General features: G+C 32.3%; 2 protein-coding genes across 3 annotated transcripts in view; both read right to left on the bottom strand.

Annotated features, from left to right (window-relative positions):
* LOC142344571 (putative H/ACA ribonucleoprotein complex subunit 4) overlaps nucleotides 1–17116 on the bottom strand; it is a 556150-nt gene that overhangs the window by 54523 nt on the left and 484511 nt on the right. The window lies entirely within an intron of this gene.
* Nucleotides 1835–3215, bottom strand: LOC142343996 (WW domain-containing oxidoreductase-like). The gene has a single exon (XM_075395429.1). It carries the CDS (start codon nucleotides 3187–3189, stop codon nucleotides 1924–1926), a length of 1266 nt encoding a protein of 421 aa, XP_075251544.1. The 5' UTR covers nucleotides 3190–3215; the 3' UTR covers nucleotides 1835–1923.

Raw genomic sequence — 17116 nt, 5'->3', positions numbered from 1 at the left:
TCAACTGTGTTTCTGATAGAATAGATCTTCCGTAGCATAAAGTAGCAGGCAGAAGTAACTGAGGTGATTTTCTTTGAAAAAAAAAATTGTCATCCAGAATGAAGTCAACGAATTTCACATGATTCGAAAATTTGGAGAAAAGCTTTAGATCGGCATTGAAAGAAATATTTTGCACTACTTTCATAAAATTCTGTTTTACTGGTATTCAGTTTCAGTTTGGCGCCGTAAAATCATTTCTATGAGGTGCTAATAATCAAACTTCTGTGTCACCGTTTTCTCATAGAAAAAATGAATAACGGTATTGTCCGCATAGAAATGAGTTAATATGCAGCTGTTTAAATATGAGCTCCAATGGCAGCAAATAGCAGGAGAAAAGTAGCGGACCTAAAACTCATCCTTGCGGTACCCCAATTATTATTTCTTGTTCCGAAGACAACACATATTTTATTAATACTTTCTGAGATCGACCACTCAGATAGCTTTTTAGGAAACAGAGAACAGAACCTGGGAAACCAAGGCTAACCTCAAGAATTGATAGAAGTATTTCATGATCCAGTGTATCAAAGGCTGGCGATAGATCGAGTCGAATGTAAAAACTGCTCTTTTTAGCTCTAAATTAAGTAACATGTCATTGGTGACTTTTAGTAGCGCGCTTCCTGTTGAAAACTTTCTATAGGCAGTGTGAAAAACACAGAACAAGGCATTGCTCTCTAGGTGATCGGTAAGTTGTACAAGAGCTGATCTTTCTAATAACTTCGATGTATAACATGTTTGATATTGGTCGATAGTTTGCAAAACCCTCAGGATAAAGATTAACGTTTCTAATGTGAGGTTTAACAATTGCTTGTATAAGAGCCTGAGGGAAAACTCCTTTTTCCAAAGAAAAATTGATGAGGTTCAATACTACAGAAGACAATTCATTAGGAAAAGATTTTACAAATTTTGAGAGTGATATTGTTCTCGTTTTCTCCGCTTAATAGAGAACATGGATAAGCTGCTCTGTCCTTTTACTGTTTACCATAGTGTATTGTCAGTAAAAAATATCACAAAGTATTTCTTAATGTAAAGCCAATTTTTAAACATTTATGGCTGACTACCAAAGTTTTAGGGATTGGATCAAGCAGTTAATTGCATTATGCAAATCATAGAAAATATAGAAACGGCTAGTTTAAGAAACCCAACAATTTTGTTGAACATATTCGAAAGCTATCGAATTAAACAAAGAATATCGAATTAAAGTTATGTAAAACTCAAAATGAAGGCATTGGATCTGAGTGGAAATCATCCTCAAAATTTAGCCAAATCGATTGCTATATACTAAGAAGCTTTAGTGACGCTTGTGGGGATGTTTTTTAATTCAATGAAAATACAAACTAGTTCATAAAGAGGCCAGTTATTTAAAAAACCTAAAAGTCACAGATTGAAAAAAAAACATACATAATAAAAAAATTAATATAATTAAATTTGCTAATTTGAGGAAACGCCAATGCAACCAAGTAACCGAGGTTACAAAACCGATGTGACTTTAATCAGATTTAGCTATAAGTTATAAAAATTATTATCATGAACAAATTCTACCCTCCAGTCAAATTCAGTGCAACATGCCCTTTTTAGATCAAAAGGCTGAGTACTACAACTTGACTTCTTTTCCACGGGTTCATTCTGTTTATCCCTTCAAATTGGATACGAATAATTGATGCAAAAAAGGACAGGTCTCGATTAAAACCAAACAACATCGCCAAGTGGTACAAATATTATCTCTGGAATGAAACATATGCAGCTTTTTACAGTTATAAACTGGGATGGTATTCAAATGAATTGAAAAGAAAGCAGATAACTAATATAAGTTTATAATTGATAATTTTATTTTCATTTATACAAAACAAATTCTAAAAGCCACTTATTGGTAAAAACATCAATACATTATGACTTCCTAAGACTTGACCGAATGTCTTCAAACTCAAAACCAACTTTCTCTTTCAATAGTGCCAAAGTTGATTTCCATACATACTCCTGGTTTTCCCGAATTTCGCACTCAGAAGCCGGGAAGACAGGCCGACATCCATTAAAATAGCCTCCTGGATAGTAGCACACTTCAAGGGCAGTAGCGCAATAGCAAGATGTAGCGGCTCCTTGGCTTACAGTTTTATTAAACGGCCTCATAAACCACGAGATTAATCCAAACCTTCGACTAACTCCTCCAAAATATAAATTTGTATAAATTAAATTTCCAGGATGAATTGCAACAGCTAAAATAGGTGACTTTGATAATTTATTTTGGAAAGCGCGGCAAAACAATATCATCAACAGTTTCGTTCTGTTGTAGACACCAACGGTTGAATATTGCTTGTACGATGGATTGGAATATTTATCGAAATCCAAAATTTCTGGACTACCACTCAAATTGTGAAACCTGTGGCTCTCACTGGAAACAAATAGGATTCTCCCGAGAGAAGATGCCGCTAGATTTGGTAATAACAGCAGTGCTAGGTAACAATGGGACAAATAGTTAACAGCGAAAGTGGTTTCGATACCATCATCCGTGAATGAGTACGGCTGGTCAAAGACGGCGGCATTTAAAATGAGAATATTCAGATGCAGATTTCTGATTTTTATCCGACTGGCTAACGAGGAAACAGATGATAGGCTGGCGAGATCAACTTGCATAAATTCAACTTGTAGGCTTTTATATTCAGATTTCATTTTCTCTACTGCTGTTTTACCGCGGTCATCACTCCGTCCAGTAATAATTACGTGGCATCCGCGAAATGCAAGTTCCTTTGCAGTCTCGAAACCAATGCCAGATGTACCTCCAGTAACAAGCGCGCATTTACTTTTCAGATCTACGTCATATAGCACCTCAGCTGCACTGCTATTGCTACTGAAAGCCACCTTTTTCCCCGAAGTTGAGCTTATTTCTGTAGCGAACGCCAGTCGGGGGTCTGTATATGTTGTTCTGCCTTGAATATGATCAACAAAGTAAATATTTCCATCGTTATCCAATTGTGTCTCCCATCCGTAGGGAAGGCCGGAATTTATTACCTTACGCTTTCCAGACAATGGATGCTCCCATTGAGTTGTTTTTGTATTGTGATTTGTATAATAAACCCAACCTTGGGCTGTAGCACGTTCTTCCCATCCGGACGGCAACTCATCTTCCGAGTCAGTGTCCTCTGCTGCCCCAGTCATTTAATCTAAGGCAAAACAAGATAAACATTCCACAACCAAATATTCATCTAATCCGTTCAGATTAATGACCTTCCGAGCACGAACAGATCTTATTTCCTATGGAAATTAGTTGTCCTATGAATTGTTTCCAGAAAGAATCTGTGAAGTGGATCACTAGACTCAGAAAACTCAGTTATGAAAACCAACTTAGACTGCTGAATATCCTTCCACTGCCGATGTTTCTACAACTAAACAATCTGTTGTTTCTGTCAAAGATGATGAACGAAGATTCGAACTGCATCGATCTGCCGGAAGCTGCAAAAGGAAGGAAAAACGATATCTTTATGCTCGTTAAAAAAAACGTACCGAAAAAGCTCGAGGGCAGTTTGTCTTCAAAAACTGTCGACTTCTGAATAAAGCGGACAAATACGTTGAATTCGAGAACGCTGCTCGACTGAAAAATAGAATAATAGCAATAATGTGACGTTTCGTCAACGAAAGTTACTCTGAAATAACGCCTGCACATTGCAACTGTTCAGCGATTGCCATCTCTGTAGAAATAAGTGGACAATATTTTAAAACCTGATGACTGGGGGACTATCAAACCTGCAAACAGAAGCAGCGAAACAACAACAAAAACCATTGTATTAATTTAATGTCTTATGGAATTTAGTCGCAAGGAAAACACACCACTGCGCCCCGTTTTTCTATTCTGGGAAGTACTTATCACAAATTAAACAATTTTTTAATCCACTTTTTGAGAAGGTGCAGGGCGCTAATATCGAAACTTCGAATCTGATAGCAAGTCAAAACTTGAGCTTTAGGGGAATGGCAAGTTGTATCACTAGATGATAAGATAAGAGAATGATAAATAAGTGCTGAGAACGAGATGAGCTCTGGAGAAACAAAAACTGAGAAATAAAGATGCACTGTAATTTATGACAATAGACGACAATGAATTGTTTCCAGAAAGAATCTGTGAAGTGGATCACTAGACTCAGAAAACTCAGTTATGAAAACCAACTTAGACTGCTGAATATCCTTCCACTGCCGATGTTTCTACAACTAAACAATCTGTTGTTTCTGTCAAAGATGATGAACGAAGATTCGAACTGCATCGATCTGCCGGAAGCTGCAAAAGGAAGGAAAAACGATATCTTTATGCTCGTTAAAAAAAACGTACCGAAAAAGCTCGAGGGCAGTTTGTCTTCAAAAACTGTCGACTTCTGAATAAAGCGGACAAATACGTTGAATTCGAGAACGCTGCTCGACTGAAAAATAGAATAATAGCAATAATGTGACGTTTCGTCAACGAAAGTTACTCTGAAATAACGCCTGCACATTGCAACTGTTCAGCGATTGCCATCTCTGTAGAAATAAGTGGACAATATTTTAAAACCTGATGACTGGGGGACTATCAAACCTGCAAACAGAAGCAGCGAAACAACAACAAAAACCATTGTATTAATTTAATGTCTTATGGAATTTAGTCGCAAGGAAAACACACCACTGCGCCCCGTTTTTCTATTCTGGGAAGTACTTATCACAAATTAAACAATTTTTTAATCCACTTTTTGAGAAGGTGCAGGGCGCTAATATCGAAACTTCGAATCTGATAGCAAGTCAAAACTTGAGCTTTAGGGGAATGGCAAGTTGTATCACTAGATGATAAGATAAGAGAATGATAAATAAGTGCTGAGAACGAGATGAGCTCTGGAGAAACAAAAACTGAGAAATAAAGATGCACTGTAATTTATGACAATAGACGACCCCCATTAACACAGCAAATAACGACCCAAAAAATTTGCTCCAATTTGTAAAAAAAACTTGCATACAATTCGGCAAGCACAATAGAAAAAGCGAATGTACATCCTGAACTAGCTTTCCTCGATATCGCATTCACCCTACTTTGAGGAAGAGAAAAGCAAAATATTTCAAAAAGCCAACAGAATCCGGGACAATTCTGAACCCCTCCAGCTTAAAAAAATTTGTCAAGGTTACAATCCATCGATCTATAAGCAACTGGCAAGTTTGCTGACGTTACCGAAAACACATGGCGGAAAATCAGTATCCGGAAAAATTGTCGCCAAGAATTGCAGATCTGACAACAGCAGAACTTTTGAGCAACACATCGAAAAACGCAAAAACTACAGCGGAAAGCAAGTCAAAAGTTGAGCGAAAACGAAAAGCGGTTCCCACAATTTCTCTGCAATATAGAAGCAAATTAAGCATTACACTAAAAAAAGCATAAAATAGCATATTTTATTGAGATCACTAAAACAAGCGAATTCAAATCCAGCTTACCATCATTAAGGTCTAGTTTTGTTCACCGCCTGAAATCTTACGTGGCATACAAAATAACTTGTAAAGGATGCAGAGCCGCTTATGTCGGGTAACCTGCAGGAATTTAACTACGCAGAAGTTCAAGAAACAGACTCTCCTGTAGGTCAGCATGTAAGGAGACGTTGTGGTATCTCACGTGCGTTTGAGAAGCGTAAAATTGGTAAGTGCAATGTGCAACATAACCCATAACTCTCGAAACGATACATATAGCAAAACGGAATATATTGCTGAACACTCGCGATGAGTTATGCCGCCAGGAACTTACATTGAAATAATAGTTTTACAAATAAAAAAGTAACAGAAAACTTTTAAACGATAACACAAAAGAGTGAATCCAAATTTAAAAATTAAATAAAAACGAAATAACTGAAAAATTTGTTTTAACAAAAAACACTCCTCTGAGAAACACTTATTTTACTGATTTGTTTCTAAACTTAAGTGAACTTTTTCAATTGTAATAAAAAATAGACTTTAAATTGCATTCTACTTGATGATACTATTTTAATGCTACAAAATATTTGTATATATAGTTTTGAAATTGACTGAGACCTTTAACAACAATTTATTTAATGGAGTTATTGATTGATTTAATCTTGATTAGATGTGACATCTCATACAAGGAGACATAAAATAAGTAGTGAATAAAAGAAGGGTACCGACCAGCCACCCGATTTGTCCTACTTCCCTACACACTTTCCACGTAGAGGGAAGTTGGTCCCAATCACGCGTCTAATCTGTACCCCTATTTTATCCACTACTATACGCACACATATATTTCCCACTCTTATACATTTTAAAATTATCATTTCTTGTCTCACTTAATGCAATCCACTAGTACAGAATTAATGTGGTAATTAACCGTTATCAGACGGATAGTTTGGGTTTTAAATCCACTGTCACCAGTGGAAGTCCCCAGATACTAGTGTAACTAATGAGACCGTGTAAAAAGCAGTTAGAACCAACTTGCAAAAAAGTGTTCAACAAAAAACCAGTTTAACTCTAAGGATTTTGCTAAAGCAAGATATTCCTCCCTTTCTAGAAAATAAAAAATATATACCCCAATATCATAAATTTCTCCCTAAATTTTATATATTTTAACATGCTCGTTATATCTATCTCTAGTACGGCTAAATCAACATCTACGTAAATGAAAGCATAAACTGCAATTATTTATTTTAAACGAGAAATATGAAATATGTTTATTAGGCCTACACATACTACAAATTAAATACAACTTACAACTCCACTTCGTTATAATGTTTACTCATATGCTCATTTCTATCTTTCTCTTTAATGACGACTTTACATATAAAGCATTCATAAATTTGTTTTCTACATTTATAGCAAAATTCTTGCCACTGTTTATTTCTACAATTAAGACATTTTGAAAGCAATTTTCTCATTTTGAAAATTCATATTTTCCCTAAATAAATGGATATCAACAGAAGCAACGATTATCTGCAATTTATCTTTCAATTCAAAGAAAGACGTTCTCACAAACTTTAACAAGCGAACACATAGAAAAAACTAGAGAGCTGATTATTTATGAAAATGAAGCTGAGACTAAAACTAAGACTAAGACTAAAACTCAAACTAAACCTCTAACTGTGACTAAGGCTATAACTGCAATTCTTGACATTAATTATACTAGAATTAAATTTGAACGTTAAGAATGTAATGAAACTTCTAGAAGTAAAAAAGCCCGTAGTACCCACTCATATAGTCACAATAGAAATTATTCGGAGAATACTAAAATCTATGATATAAACTTTAGTTTGAACGCGGAGAATTTTGTATAACTGATAAAACTGGAATTTACATTGAAGATATTGTTGAAGCAATTAATTACTAGTTAGAAGAACTAAAAGACTGTTACCAGTTTATAAAAGTTAATAGCTTTAAACATAAGATTACAGACAAGTGTGAGTACAAGAGGAGAACCAAAGAAATTAAAATCACGAAAACGTTCTTGAACACTGTCTATATTATTCATAAGGCTGTTTTTGATTACGGTAACTCCAAACAATTGCTAGATCTTGAAAAAGAAATCTATGAAGGTTATGATTTTGAGTTTCTTGAGGTAAGAAGCATTCAGCTATATATTGAACCAACTAAAACATCTACTGGTAGCTATATAGGTTTACCAACAGATCTAAAAAATTCTAAATCAATAATAAATATACGTAAAAACAATTATAATTGTCTAAAACTATCTATTACCGCTTGGCTACATCCAGCTAGAGACCATGCAAATCGTGAAATAATTTATGTAAATAATCTAAATTAATCAAGCCAACAAGGTGAAGATGACCTTGCTTATGTATTAAGAATACAGAGATTATACAATATTAACATAGGGGTATACACACCTTGTGGTGATGGTAAAGTAGAATTGCTTAACTCGGTCAATGTTTTTAATAGAGACCGAAAAAATGTTAGAGTATTAGTTTTGAAAAATGATGGAGTAGAACACTGTGCTCTAATTAAAACAACAGAAGCCCTAATTGATAGACCAAATAAAATCTTCATCAAATGTTTATATTGCAACAGGCGTACATAATAGTCTAGTTGACAAATTAAATATGACAACCAAATATTTAAACTCATTAAAACCAGAAATTGTTCGACCTAAGTAGAAACATACTATTTTCATAAATGAACACAAACGTCAAAAAATGAAAAATATTACAACTATCGGTATAGGAAGTTGTGTTTGCAACGTCACAAAGCACTCTAACAAGTATGTAATTGCCAAACATACACCAATAGGTGTGGGTTTTATGTGGCGAAGCACGGTTGAAGACGTTGGGGATGCCACCGATGAAATCGTTGGGGATGCCACCGACGAAGACGTTGCGGATGCCACTGACGAAGACGTTGGGGATACCACTAACGATGTCTCGTTTAACACTAACTCCAAATACTACTTCGGTCTTAACTGTATCGAAAGATTTGCTAGAGATCTATTAGACATAGAAAAAGAGAATAATCGCAAAGACAACAAAAAGATGATATCTAATAAAGAAGATAAAACATATTACGAAGCCAATAACACTTGCCATATATGTGGTAAAACATGTTTTAATAAAGTGAGAGACCACTGTCATGAAACTAGTACATATTGAGGGCCAGTTTGTAAAATATGTAACCCAAAATATAAACAAGAAAACTTCATTCCCGTTGTATTCCACAATAGTAATGGCTATGATTTGAATCTACTATATAGTGAATTCTAAAAACAGATTAATGACAAAAGAAAAGAGGACAACGTACCACTAGCTGCTGTTAAGTCTAATATGTTTAGTATAGGTTATCCTAAATTCACAGATAGTTATAAGGATTTCAAGCACATTGCTTATGTATTAAGAATACAGAAATTATACATTATTAACATAGGGGTATACACAACCTGTGGTGATGGTAAAGTAGAATTGCTTAAATCGGTCAATGTTTTTAATAGAGACCAAAGAAATGTTAGTGTATTAGTTTTGAAAAATGATGGAGTCGAACACTGTGCTCTAATTAAAACAACAGAAACCCTAATTGATAGACCAAATAAAAATTTTATCAAATGTTAATATTGCAACAGGTGTACATATTAGTTTAGTTGACAAATTAAATATGACAAACACATATTTAAACTCATTAAAACCAGAAATTGTTCGCCCTAAGTAGAAACATACTTTTTTCATAAATGAACACAAACGTCAAAAAATGAAAAATATTACAACTATCGGTATAAAAAGTTGTGTTTGCAACGTCACAAAGCACTCTAACAAGTATGTAATTGCCAAACATACACCTATAGGTGTGGGTTTTATGTGGCGAAGCACGGTTGAAGACGTTGGGGATGCCACCGATGAAATCGTTGGGGATGCCACCGACGAAGACGTTGCGGATGCCACTGACGAAGACGTTGGGGATGCCACTAACGATGTCTCGCTTAACACTAACTCCAAATACTACTTCGGTCTTGACTGTATCGAAAGATTTGCTAGAGATCTATTAGACATAGAAAATGAGAATAATCGCAAATACAACAAAAAGATGATATCTAATAAATAAGATAAACCATATTACGAAGCCAATAACAATTGCCAAAAATGTGGTAAAACATGTATTAATAAAGTGAGAGACCACTGTCATGAAACTAGTAAATATACAGGGCCAGTTTGTAAAATATGTAACCCAAAATATAAACAAGAAAACTTCATTCCCGTTGTATTCCACAATAGCATGGCTATGATTTGAATCTACTATATAGTGAATTTTTAAAACAGATTAATGACAAAAGAAAAGAGGACAACGTACCACTAGCTGCTGTTAAGTCTAATATGTTTAGTATAAATTATCCTAAATTCATAGATAGTTATAACTTGTTAGCTATGCCTATAGATGTCAGATACATACGGATGTAAATCTTAGACTCCATATCCATATGAATACTAAATTTTAGACTTCTACAAAGAAACTATCGGAAATCTAAAAATAGAAGACTTCAAATCCTTTCTCTTTCTCTAATAAATTACCAACACAAGGAGAAGTAGATATCTTTAATAATGAAAACAGACATTAAAATGGTAGAGATCTAACTGTAGTGTTTTTACAGAATGATGTTGTTAATTTAGAATGTTGCAAGAATGAATATGTTAAACTAAGTATGAAAGTATTCAAGCTCAAATCTCTTCACTATGTAAGTCTCCCCGGTTAAAGTTTTGATGGCTGGTCAATGTCAAGTGGTACTGTATAAGGTCCATTATAAGATAAACACATGTTAGATGATTTTATTGAAGCTTAGACAATTGGTATATGTGGTATAGAGGGCAATATGCATGTTAATAGTAGCAATAAAAAGACTATGGCAGAGCATGGCCGGAGTTCGATCTGGTGTATAGAAGCAAACAACCTCTATGTTTGGGCAATGATGGAAAATCGACCTTATAAGGATTTCAAGTACATTACTTCATCTCTAAATAAAATATTAAATACTCCAGATGATAGTGATTATGGTTATTGAATAGTTTGTGATTATGATTGTATCGATACATTTGAAGATAAAACAGAGCAACTATCTCTAATGCCTCATAAAAGATAGATAAATGATAATGAGTTGGGCTATTGAGAAAGAGAGAAATGTAGAACTAGAAGACTATTAGACCAAAACAATAAAGATGAACATATGGTTCATTATAAAACGTTGAATTTCTATCTTTGGATTGGCGCTAAAGTTACTAAAAAACACAGAGTAATTCAATTTAAACAAGGCTTAATAAATAGAGAATATATTGATATTAATACTAGAAAAATCCGCTAAAACTGATGCAGAGAAGAAAGTAAGCAAATTAATGGTGAACTCATTATATGGAAGAATGTTCAGGAATACCATTCGTTCCTTCAAAATAAGTTTTTATACTATAAAGAAAAGATAATGAAAAGTTTATGTAAATCATCTTTTAAGAATATAACTAGATATAAGGATTATAGCCAACTTAAATTTACAAAAAAAATTAAATATGATTTACCGATATATGTAGGTATTACTATAATAAAATTAAGTAAACTACAAATGTATGATGTATTCTATAATAGTCTACAACGATCACTAAAAGATTTACAACTACATTAAATGGATACTGATTGTTTTGTATTAACCTTTCTTAGCGGCAATGTTTTTGATGAACACATGGACCTAGACAATCTACACCAGACGACAGCAACGAAAAATTTCCAGGTAAAATCAAACATGAGTTCGGAGTTTAACCTATGGAGGAGTTTGTAACTCTCTCCCCGAAGACATATAGTTTCAGATATTGTGGTAAAGGGAGAGCCAAAGAAAAGGAATAAAGAAATGTAACAACGCTAAACATGAAGACTAATATAATGCACTAATTTATGACACAGAGAGAACTGTAGATGAATGTAGAATACAAAAAGTAGCAGATAATATCACAACAACAAATATAAATAAGACTAGTTTCAACACTTTCGGTGATAAAAGAATATATGTAAATAATAAAAAAAGCTATCCTGATGAAAACTCATATCTATTCGATGGGTATTTAGTAAGTAATTAATACTACTTCAATATAGCTATAAATAAAGTAAGGACTTGAGTTAGACAAAGACAAAGACAAAGACACGGACACAGACTTATCAATAACACATATTAAAGACCTAACTCTTAATTATAACAACGAGTTACTCCTAGCCGCTATTACTCAATAAAAGGATCTATCTTTACACGGGTTATAGTCCTAATATTTATTTTTTATCTTAACACAAGTTATAGTCTTAACAAAAACTAAAACTATAACCATATCCTTAACATTAATTGTAGTCTTAACTAAAACAAAACTAAGAACCAAAAATTAAAAACTGGAATTGTGCTGTATTATAAACATAAAAATGTCTAATCTAAAAACACTTATAGAATTAACTAAACTAGAAAAACTAAACAGACGAAATAGATTAGAAATTAAACTAAAACAACAACAAGATTATGGTGACAAAGAAGAGTAACTAATTTTTCAAATACTAATAGCGAAGCATGTCAGGCCCATGGAGAAACAATGCATGCTCTTCAAAACCAAACTTTAGCATCACTAGCCGTTAGTGAAACATGGGACGAATACCCATCCGTGAAGCGACTTCACCAAAAACACCTCAAAGAGGGTGAGGTACAAGCAACAAAGCAGCTTTCTTGATGAACGAGCCGTTCTCTCATCACGCCACCCATTCCACCTGTAACATTAAAAGAAAAAAAGGTGAAATGTTCTTCTGTAGATAATGAAATGATTTACTTTTAATTAGTAAGGGGTAAACAAACAAATAAACAATTCGAATTAAAATCAGTTGGTCCAAATTTAAATAAATTTAAATTAAATGGTATAGACATATCTCTAGTACGTGATGGTATATAAAAATGTAAAGTCTATGAGTTTTCTAAACGCTTTTCTATGTTTATTGATAATAAAGATGTAACTGAAAGTGACATAAAAGGTGATTAAAATAAAATAAAATAATTTCTAAGGGATATCGGTTAAAAACGAAGATGAGGTACTAAACGTAAACAATCAAATTTTAAAAGATGAATATTAGCTGGTGCTGCATCAACAATAACGGTCTTCACTAGCGGAGATGAAATATACCAACGCAATACTAGTGATTATGAACAAGGGGCAGTAGAAGAAGAAGAGGAAGAAACTTTTTACGAGAGTGATGAAGTAAAAGCTAGTGGTCATAGCTGGCCAACAGTGACAATTTAACAGAAAGACTGGAAGTACTTATACTAGAAACAAAAGCTGTTTATGATAGATTACATGATGAAATGTTAAATATATTTAAACAACTTTTATCAACAAATTTTATTGATCAGGAACAGATAGATAATTTTGTTTTCAATTATGGTTAATGAATATTCCCTCAAATACGTTGGTGAATGAAGTCTCTGCAAGGCAGAGAGTCAAACCCACAATTACAATTAAAACTAAACAACAACTACTAGCTAAAGATGTATTCAGTCCTCAAATAACAAAGTTTAGAAGAGAAAGGATAATACAATTATATAAAGATGAAACTTGGTCAGCCGATTTAGTTGATAAGTCACTTTATCAAGTTGATAAGTCATCAAGTAAATATTTAAAAAAAATAAAAATTTTTATTAACAGTTACAGATTTATTCACTAAATATATCTGGGTTATACCTTTAGGAATAAATCTGGCACATATATAACAAATGGAATTGCAATAATCTTACCAGAAGGTCCACGGAGAGGCTATTAAAGTAAAAAACCAAAAAATTTAAGGGTTGTTAGAGGAAGTAAGTTTTATAATAAAACCTTTAGAACTTTACTTATGGAGTTTGATGATAAACAATGTTCTAGGTATAGTGATTTTAAAGCTGTTTTTATAGAAAGATCTAATAGAACATTATTGCATATAATTAGAAGGCCAATGTTCATAAATGGTGATGGTTATTGAGTAAGTCTATTGAATGATGCCGTTGTAACATGTTATACTTTTAAACACAAACAAAAAATAAATATGAGATCTGTTGAAGCATCAAATCATCCAAATAAATTAGATACTCATTCAGTTTTGAGAATATTAAGCCCAAGCTCAAAGTCGGTGATTACGTCAGAAATGCTGATAAACGCAACATTTTCTCTAAAAGATGTACATCTAACTGGAATAGAGAATTATTTAAAGTTAATTAAGTATTAAAAACACAACCACCAACACATAGAATAGAAGATATCGATGAAGAAAATAATAGAAGGCAAATACTATGAACAAGAGTTATTAAAATCAGATTTTGGTTTTGAATCTAACAAAAATTTTGGTATCAATAAATATAGACCCCCGGTCATAAGCCCGCAAGCTGGATAGGACTACGGTCAGCTACAAAGTAGATATAGTTGTTTACTGTAAACAAAAACAAATATGACAAGAATGGACTCAACCAGCCTAAAAATCAATCTGCATCAACACCAACATCAACACTAACCAAGGCTCGCCAATTATCTTCTTAGAAGATAACGATATTATTGACATCAAAGATACCTATAAAATTACAGATGTCCAACTCCCATAGATGAAAAATATGTTGTTTATAAAGAGTATTGCGATAATAATTTACTATCCTCTTCTAATAAAACAGATATTTTAAGTAAAAACGTAAGTGAACTAAGAAAAGTTGAGTTTGATAAAGCCGCGACTAAAACACTACAGCTAAACAAACACCAATCAATGATGAACTAATTAATGAGTTTAATATATCAACAAATGAATGTGCCAATACAGTTATTTTTTTGATAAAATTGCTAGTGATACTATCTCTAGATAAAATCATTTAAAACTAGAATTTGATAACAATAAGATTAATCAGAATCTCGCTAACATACAGTTAGATGATATGTTTAGTACTGGTCTAAATAAATTTATAGAAGTTTATGAAAAAACTACTTCTGCAGTTGATAAAGCTCTCATAAAAAATAAAAAGACAATAGTACAATATAAAATAGCTATATTAATAGAAAGTTAACTAGTACACAACAAAGAACAATCATGTCTTGAGATGCTCTATGTCTTTAATCATGAGGATATAATGAAAAAGATTGATAGTTTTTTACTATATAGTTACGACTATGACTATATCTATGACTATGACTATATCTATGACAATGGCTATGACTTTGACTATGACTAAAGCGAAACTTTTAAAAAATTAAAATAGAAGAAACTAAATCGAGTGCACATTTACTTTACCCTAATATTAGCTCTTTATCAGAACAAAACACAAATGATAAAAAAAGTTAGCTAACTAAAAATTTGATTATAGTATTAATATTATAAAAAGGTAATAGAAATTATCATGAAACTAATACTAATAACTATAATAAAAAGTTAAGTAAATGTTAAAAATATTTTAACATGGCTGAAATAACAGAAATACTTTTATCATCAATAGCAAAAACTGCAACAACAACATCAGTTGCGTTAACAGGTATAAGATTACCTCATTCTATACCAACAGCTTGTGATTCACTATCAAAAACATTTAATACGAAAATATAAATTAAAATTATAAAGTATTCACAAATGTATATTTTAAGTAAACAGTTTAGTGACAAATTCACTATCAAACTGTTTGTGATTCACTATCAAAAACATTTAGTACTAAAATATAAATTAAAATTATAAAATATTCACAAATGTATATTTTAAGTAAACAGTTTAGTGACAAGTTTAATGAACTATATAATAAATCAATGGATAACAGTAAAACAGATAATGATAAAAATAATGAGTTAGTTAATGTTTAAGAATATTAAAAAAACAAGAAAAATAATTTGAGTATTTTCTCAAACTAATATTAATAGTGTTTAGTAACAAAAATATCTTTAGTAAATATAAAATTAGTATTTGTATTTACCGCTAAGTTAATGTTATTACTATATCTGGCATGAGATGTAGGTCAAAAAATATAGCTTTAGCTATAGCTATCTGCGAAGCAGGTTCCCTGATATCTATAGCTATCTGCGAAGCAGGTTCCCTGATAGTTATGGCCATGCTATAGCTAAGGCTAAACTGTAACTATAACTATGATTAAACCATCTTTCTTCGTACCTCAGCATAATCTTCTTCCTTTTTGTACTACTCTTATACCTTCTCCTGTTGTTGCAAATTTAATTAAATCTGGTGTAGCAACTAAAGCTGCTCTAGGGTTTCTGGTTGCAGCTGCACTTCCTATTTTACTTAGTATTTTTCACGCTCATACTAGATTGTTTGCAACTTTCTTTCCAAAGTTAACTGTAGCTTTACCAACACTTTTAAATTTAGTACAATTACACTCTAGCATTTTAATTCCTTTAGCCGTAATAAATCCCTTTTTGTTATTTGTACCACTATAATGTCTATCACCAACACAATAAGAATTATTTTGGATTTTCTGTAAAATACTCATTTCTATATATGAAATAATGGAACGTAAAAATTATAATCATTTTATTGATGTAAATAAAACTAGGCCTGAGCCCAAGCCTATGACCACGAGTAGAGTTTATAGTAAAGTTCTCACTAACGCAAATGAAAACAAAGTAGATATTATTTATGCTAAGGGTTTTGTAAGGTTAAATCAGGGAACCTGATTCGCAGATATGTCCGGCCAAGACTATAACTATATTAACTTGAGTATTAGCTTTAGCTTTAGTATTAGACAAAGTTTTAACTATATCTAGATTATTAACTAAGGCTATAGCCTTAGCTATAGCTATACTCTGAGTATAAACTAAAATTACAGTTAGAGCTATAACTAGAGCATTAACAATAACAATAACAATAACTAGAGTAATAGCTATAACTATAACAAAGACACGATATCAAGCTTCTCATTACCATTATTTTTAACAATAACAATCCTTCTAGTTAATAATAATGCATGACATATAACATCTGCAACAGCAACAGCAAATTTTAAATGTAGCTGTATGGGTTGTGGTCCTATGTGATCATTTTGATATCTAGTATCAAATACATATATTCTATAAATACTTTTGAATGTTCTATGATTTAAATATGGTTTTATATTACGAGGTAATCCGTTGATATATTTATTAAATCTAGCAATCTCTTTAAAAGCATCCTTATAATCATTAGTACAATAGTTAATCTTCATTCTGTCATCGGGATAAAACTCACCAACTCACTACCAATTTTACAAAAACTTTCATTAACATGCATTTTATTGAATACACTTGCATCAAGAGTTTGTTCCATAACATTATTTTTTTCAAGAACAACTTTTACATTTTGAGGTCTTTCCATACCAATTTGCATACCCAGATTAAATAAGAAGTTAGTAAGTTAGTTGCATTAGGCACATTCTTATAAAATGTCTCTCTTATTCATAATAACTAAAATCTACATTATTTTTTTTCCTTTCTTTAAAACAATTCTATTTTCATTACTAGGATCAAAACAAGGATCACACCATGATATATCATTAATTTTTTTATTACTATGATTAGCTACAGCAACAGCACAGCACTGGCATTAAATCTAAATATTGCTCTATCATTGTTATTTCTTTTTGGTATTAGTTTAA

The sequence above is a fragment of the Convolutriloba macropyga genome, chromosome 8 (genome assembly GCF_964194025.1).
Source record: "Convolutriloba macropyga chromosome 8, txConMacr16.3, whole genome shotgun sequence".
Classification (NCBI taxonomy): domain Eukaryota; kingdom Metazoa; phylum Xenacoelomorpha; order Acoela; family Convolutidae; genus Convolutriloba; species Convolutriloba macropyga.
The sequence above is the reverse complement of the archived record's forward strand: the minus strand, read 5'-3'. Positions and strand labels throughout refer to the sequence as shown.

What these genes read in the sequence shown, in the direction of transcription:
- LOC142343996 (XM_075395429.1), bottom strand. Translation starts at nt 3,189, where the DNA reads ATGACTGGGGCAGCAGAGGACACTGACTCGGAAGATGAGTTGCCGTCC.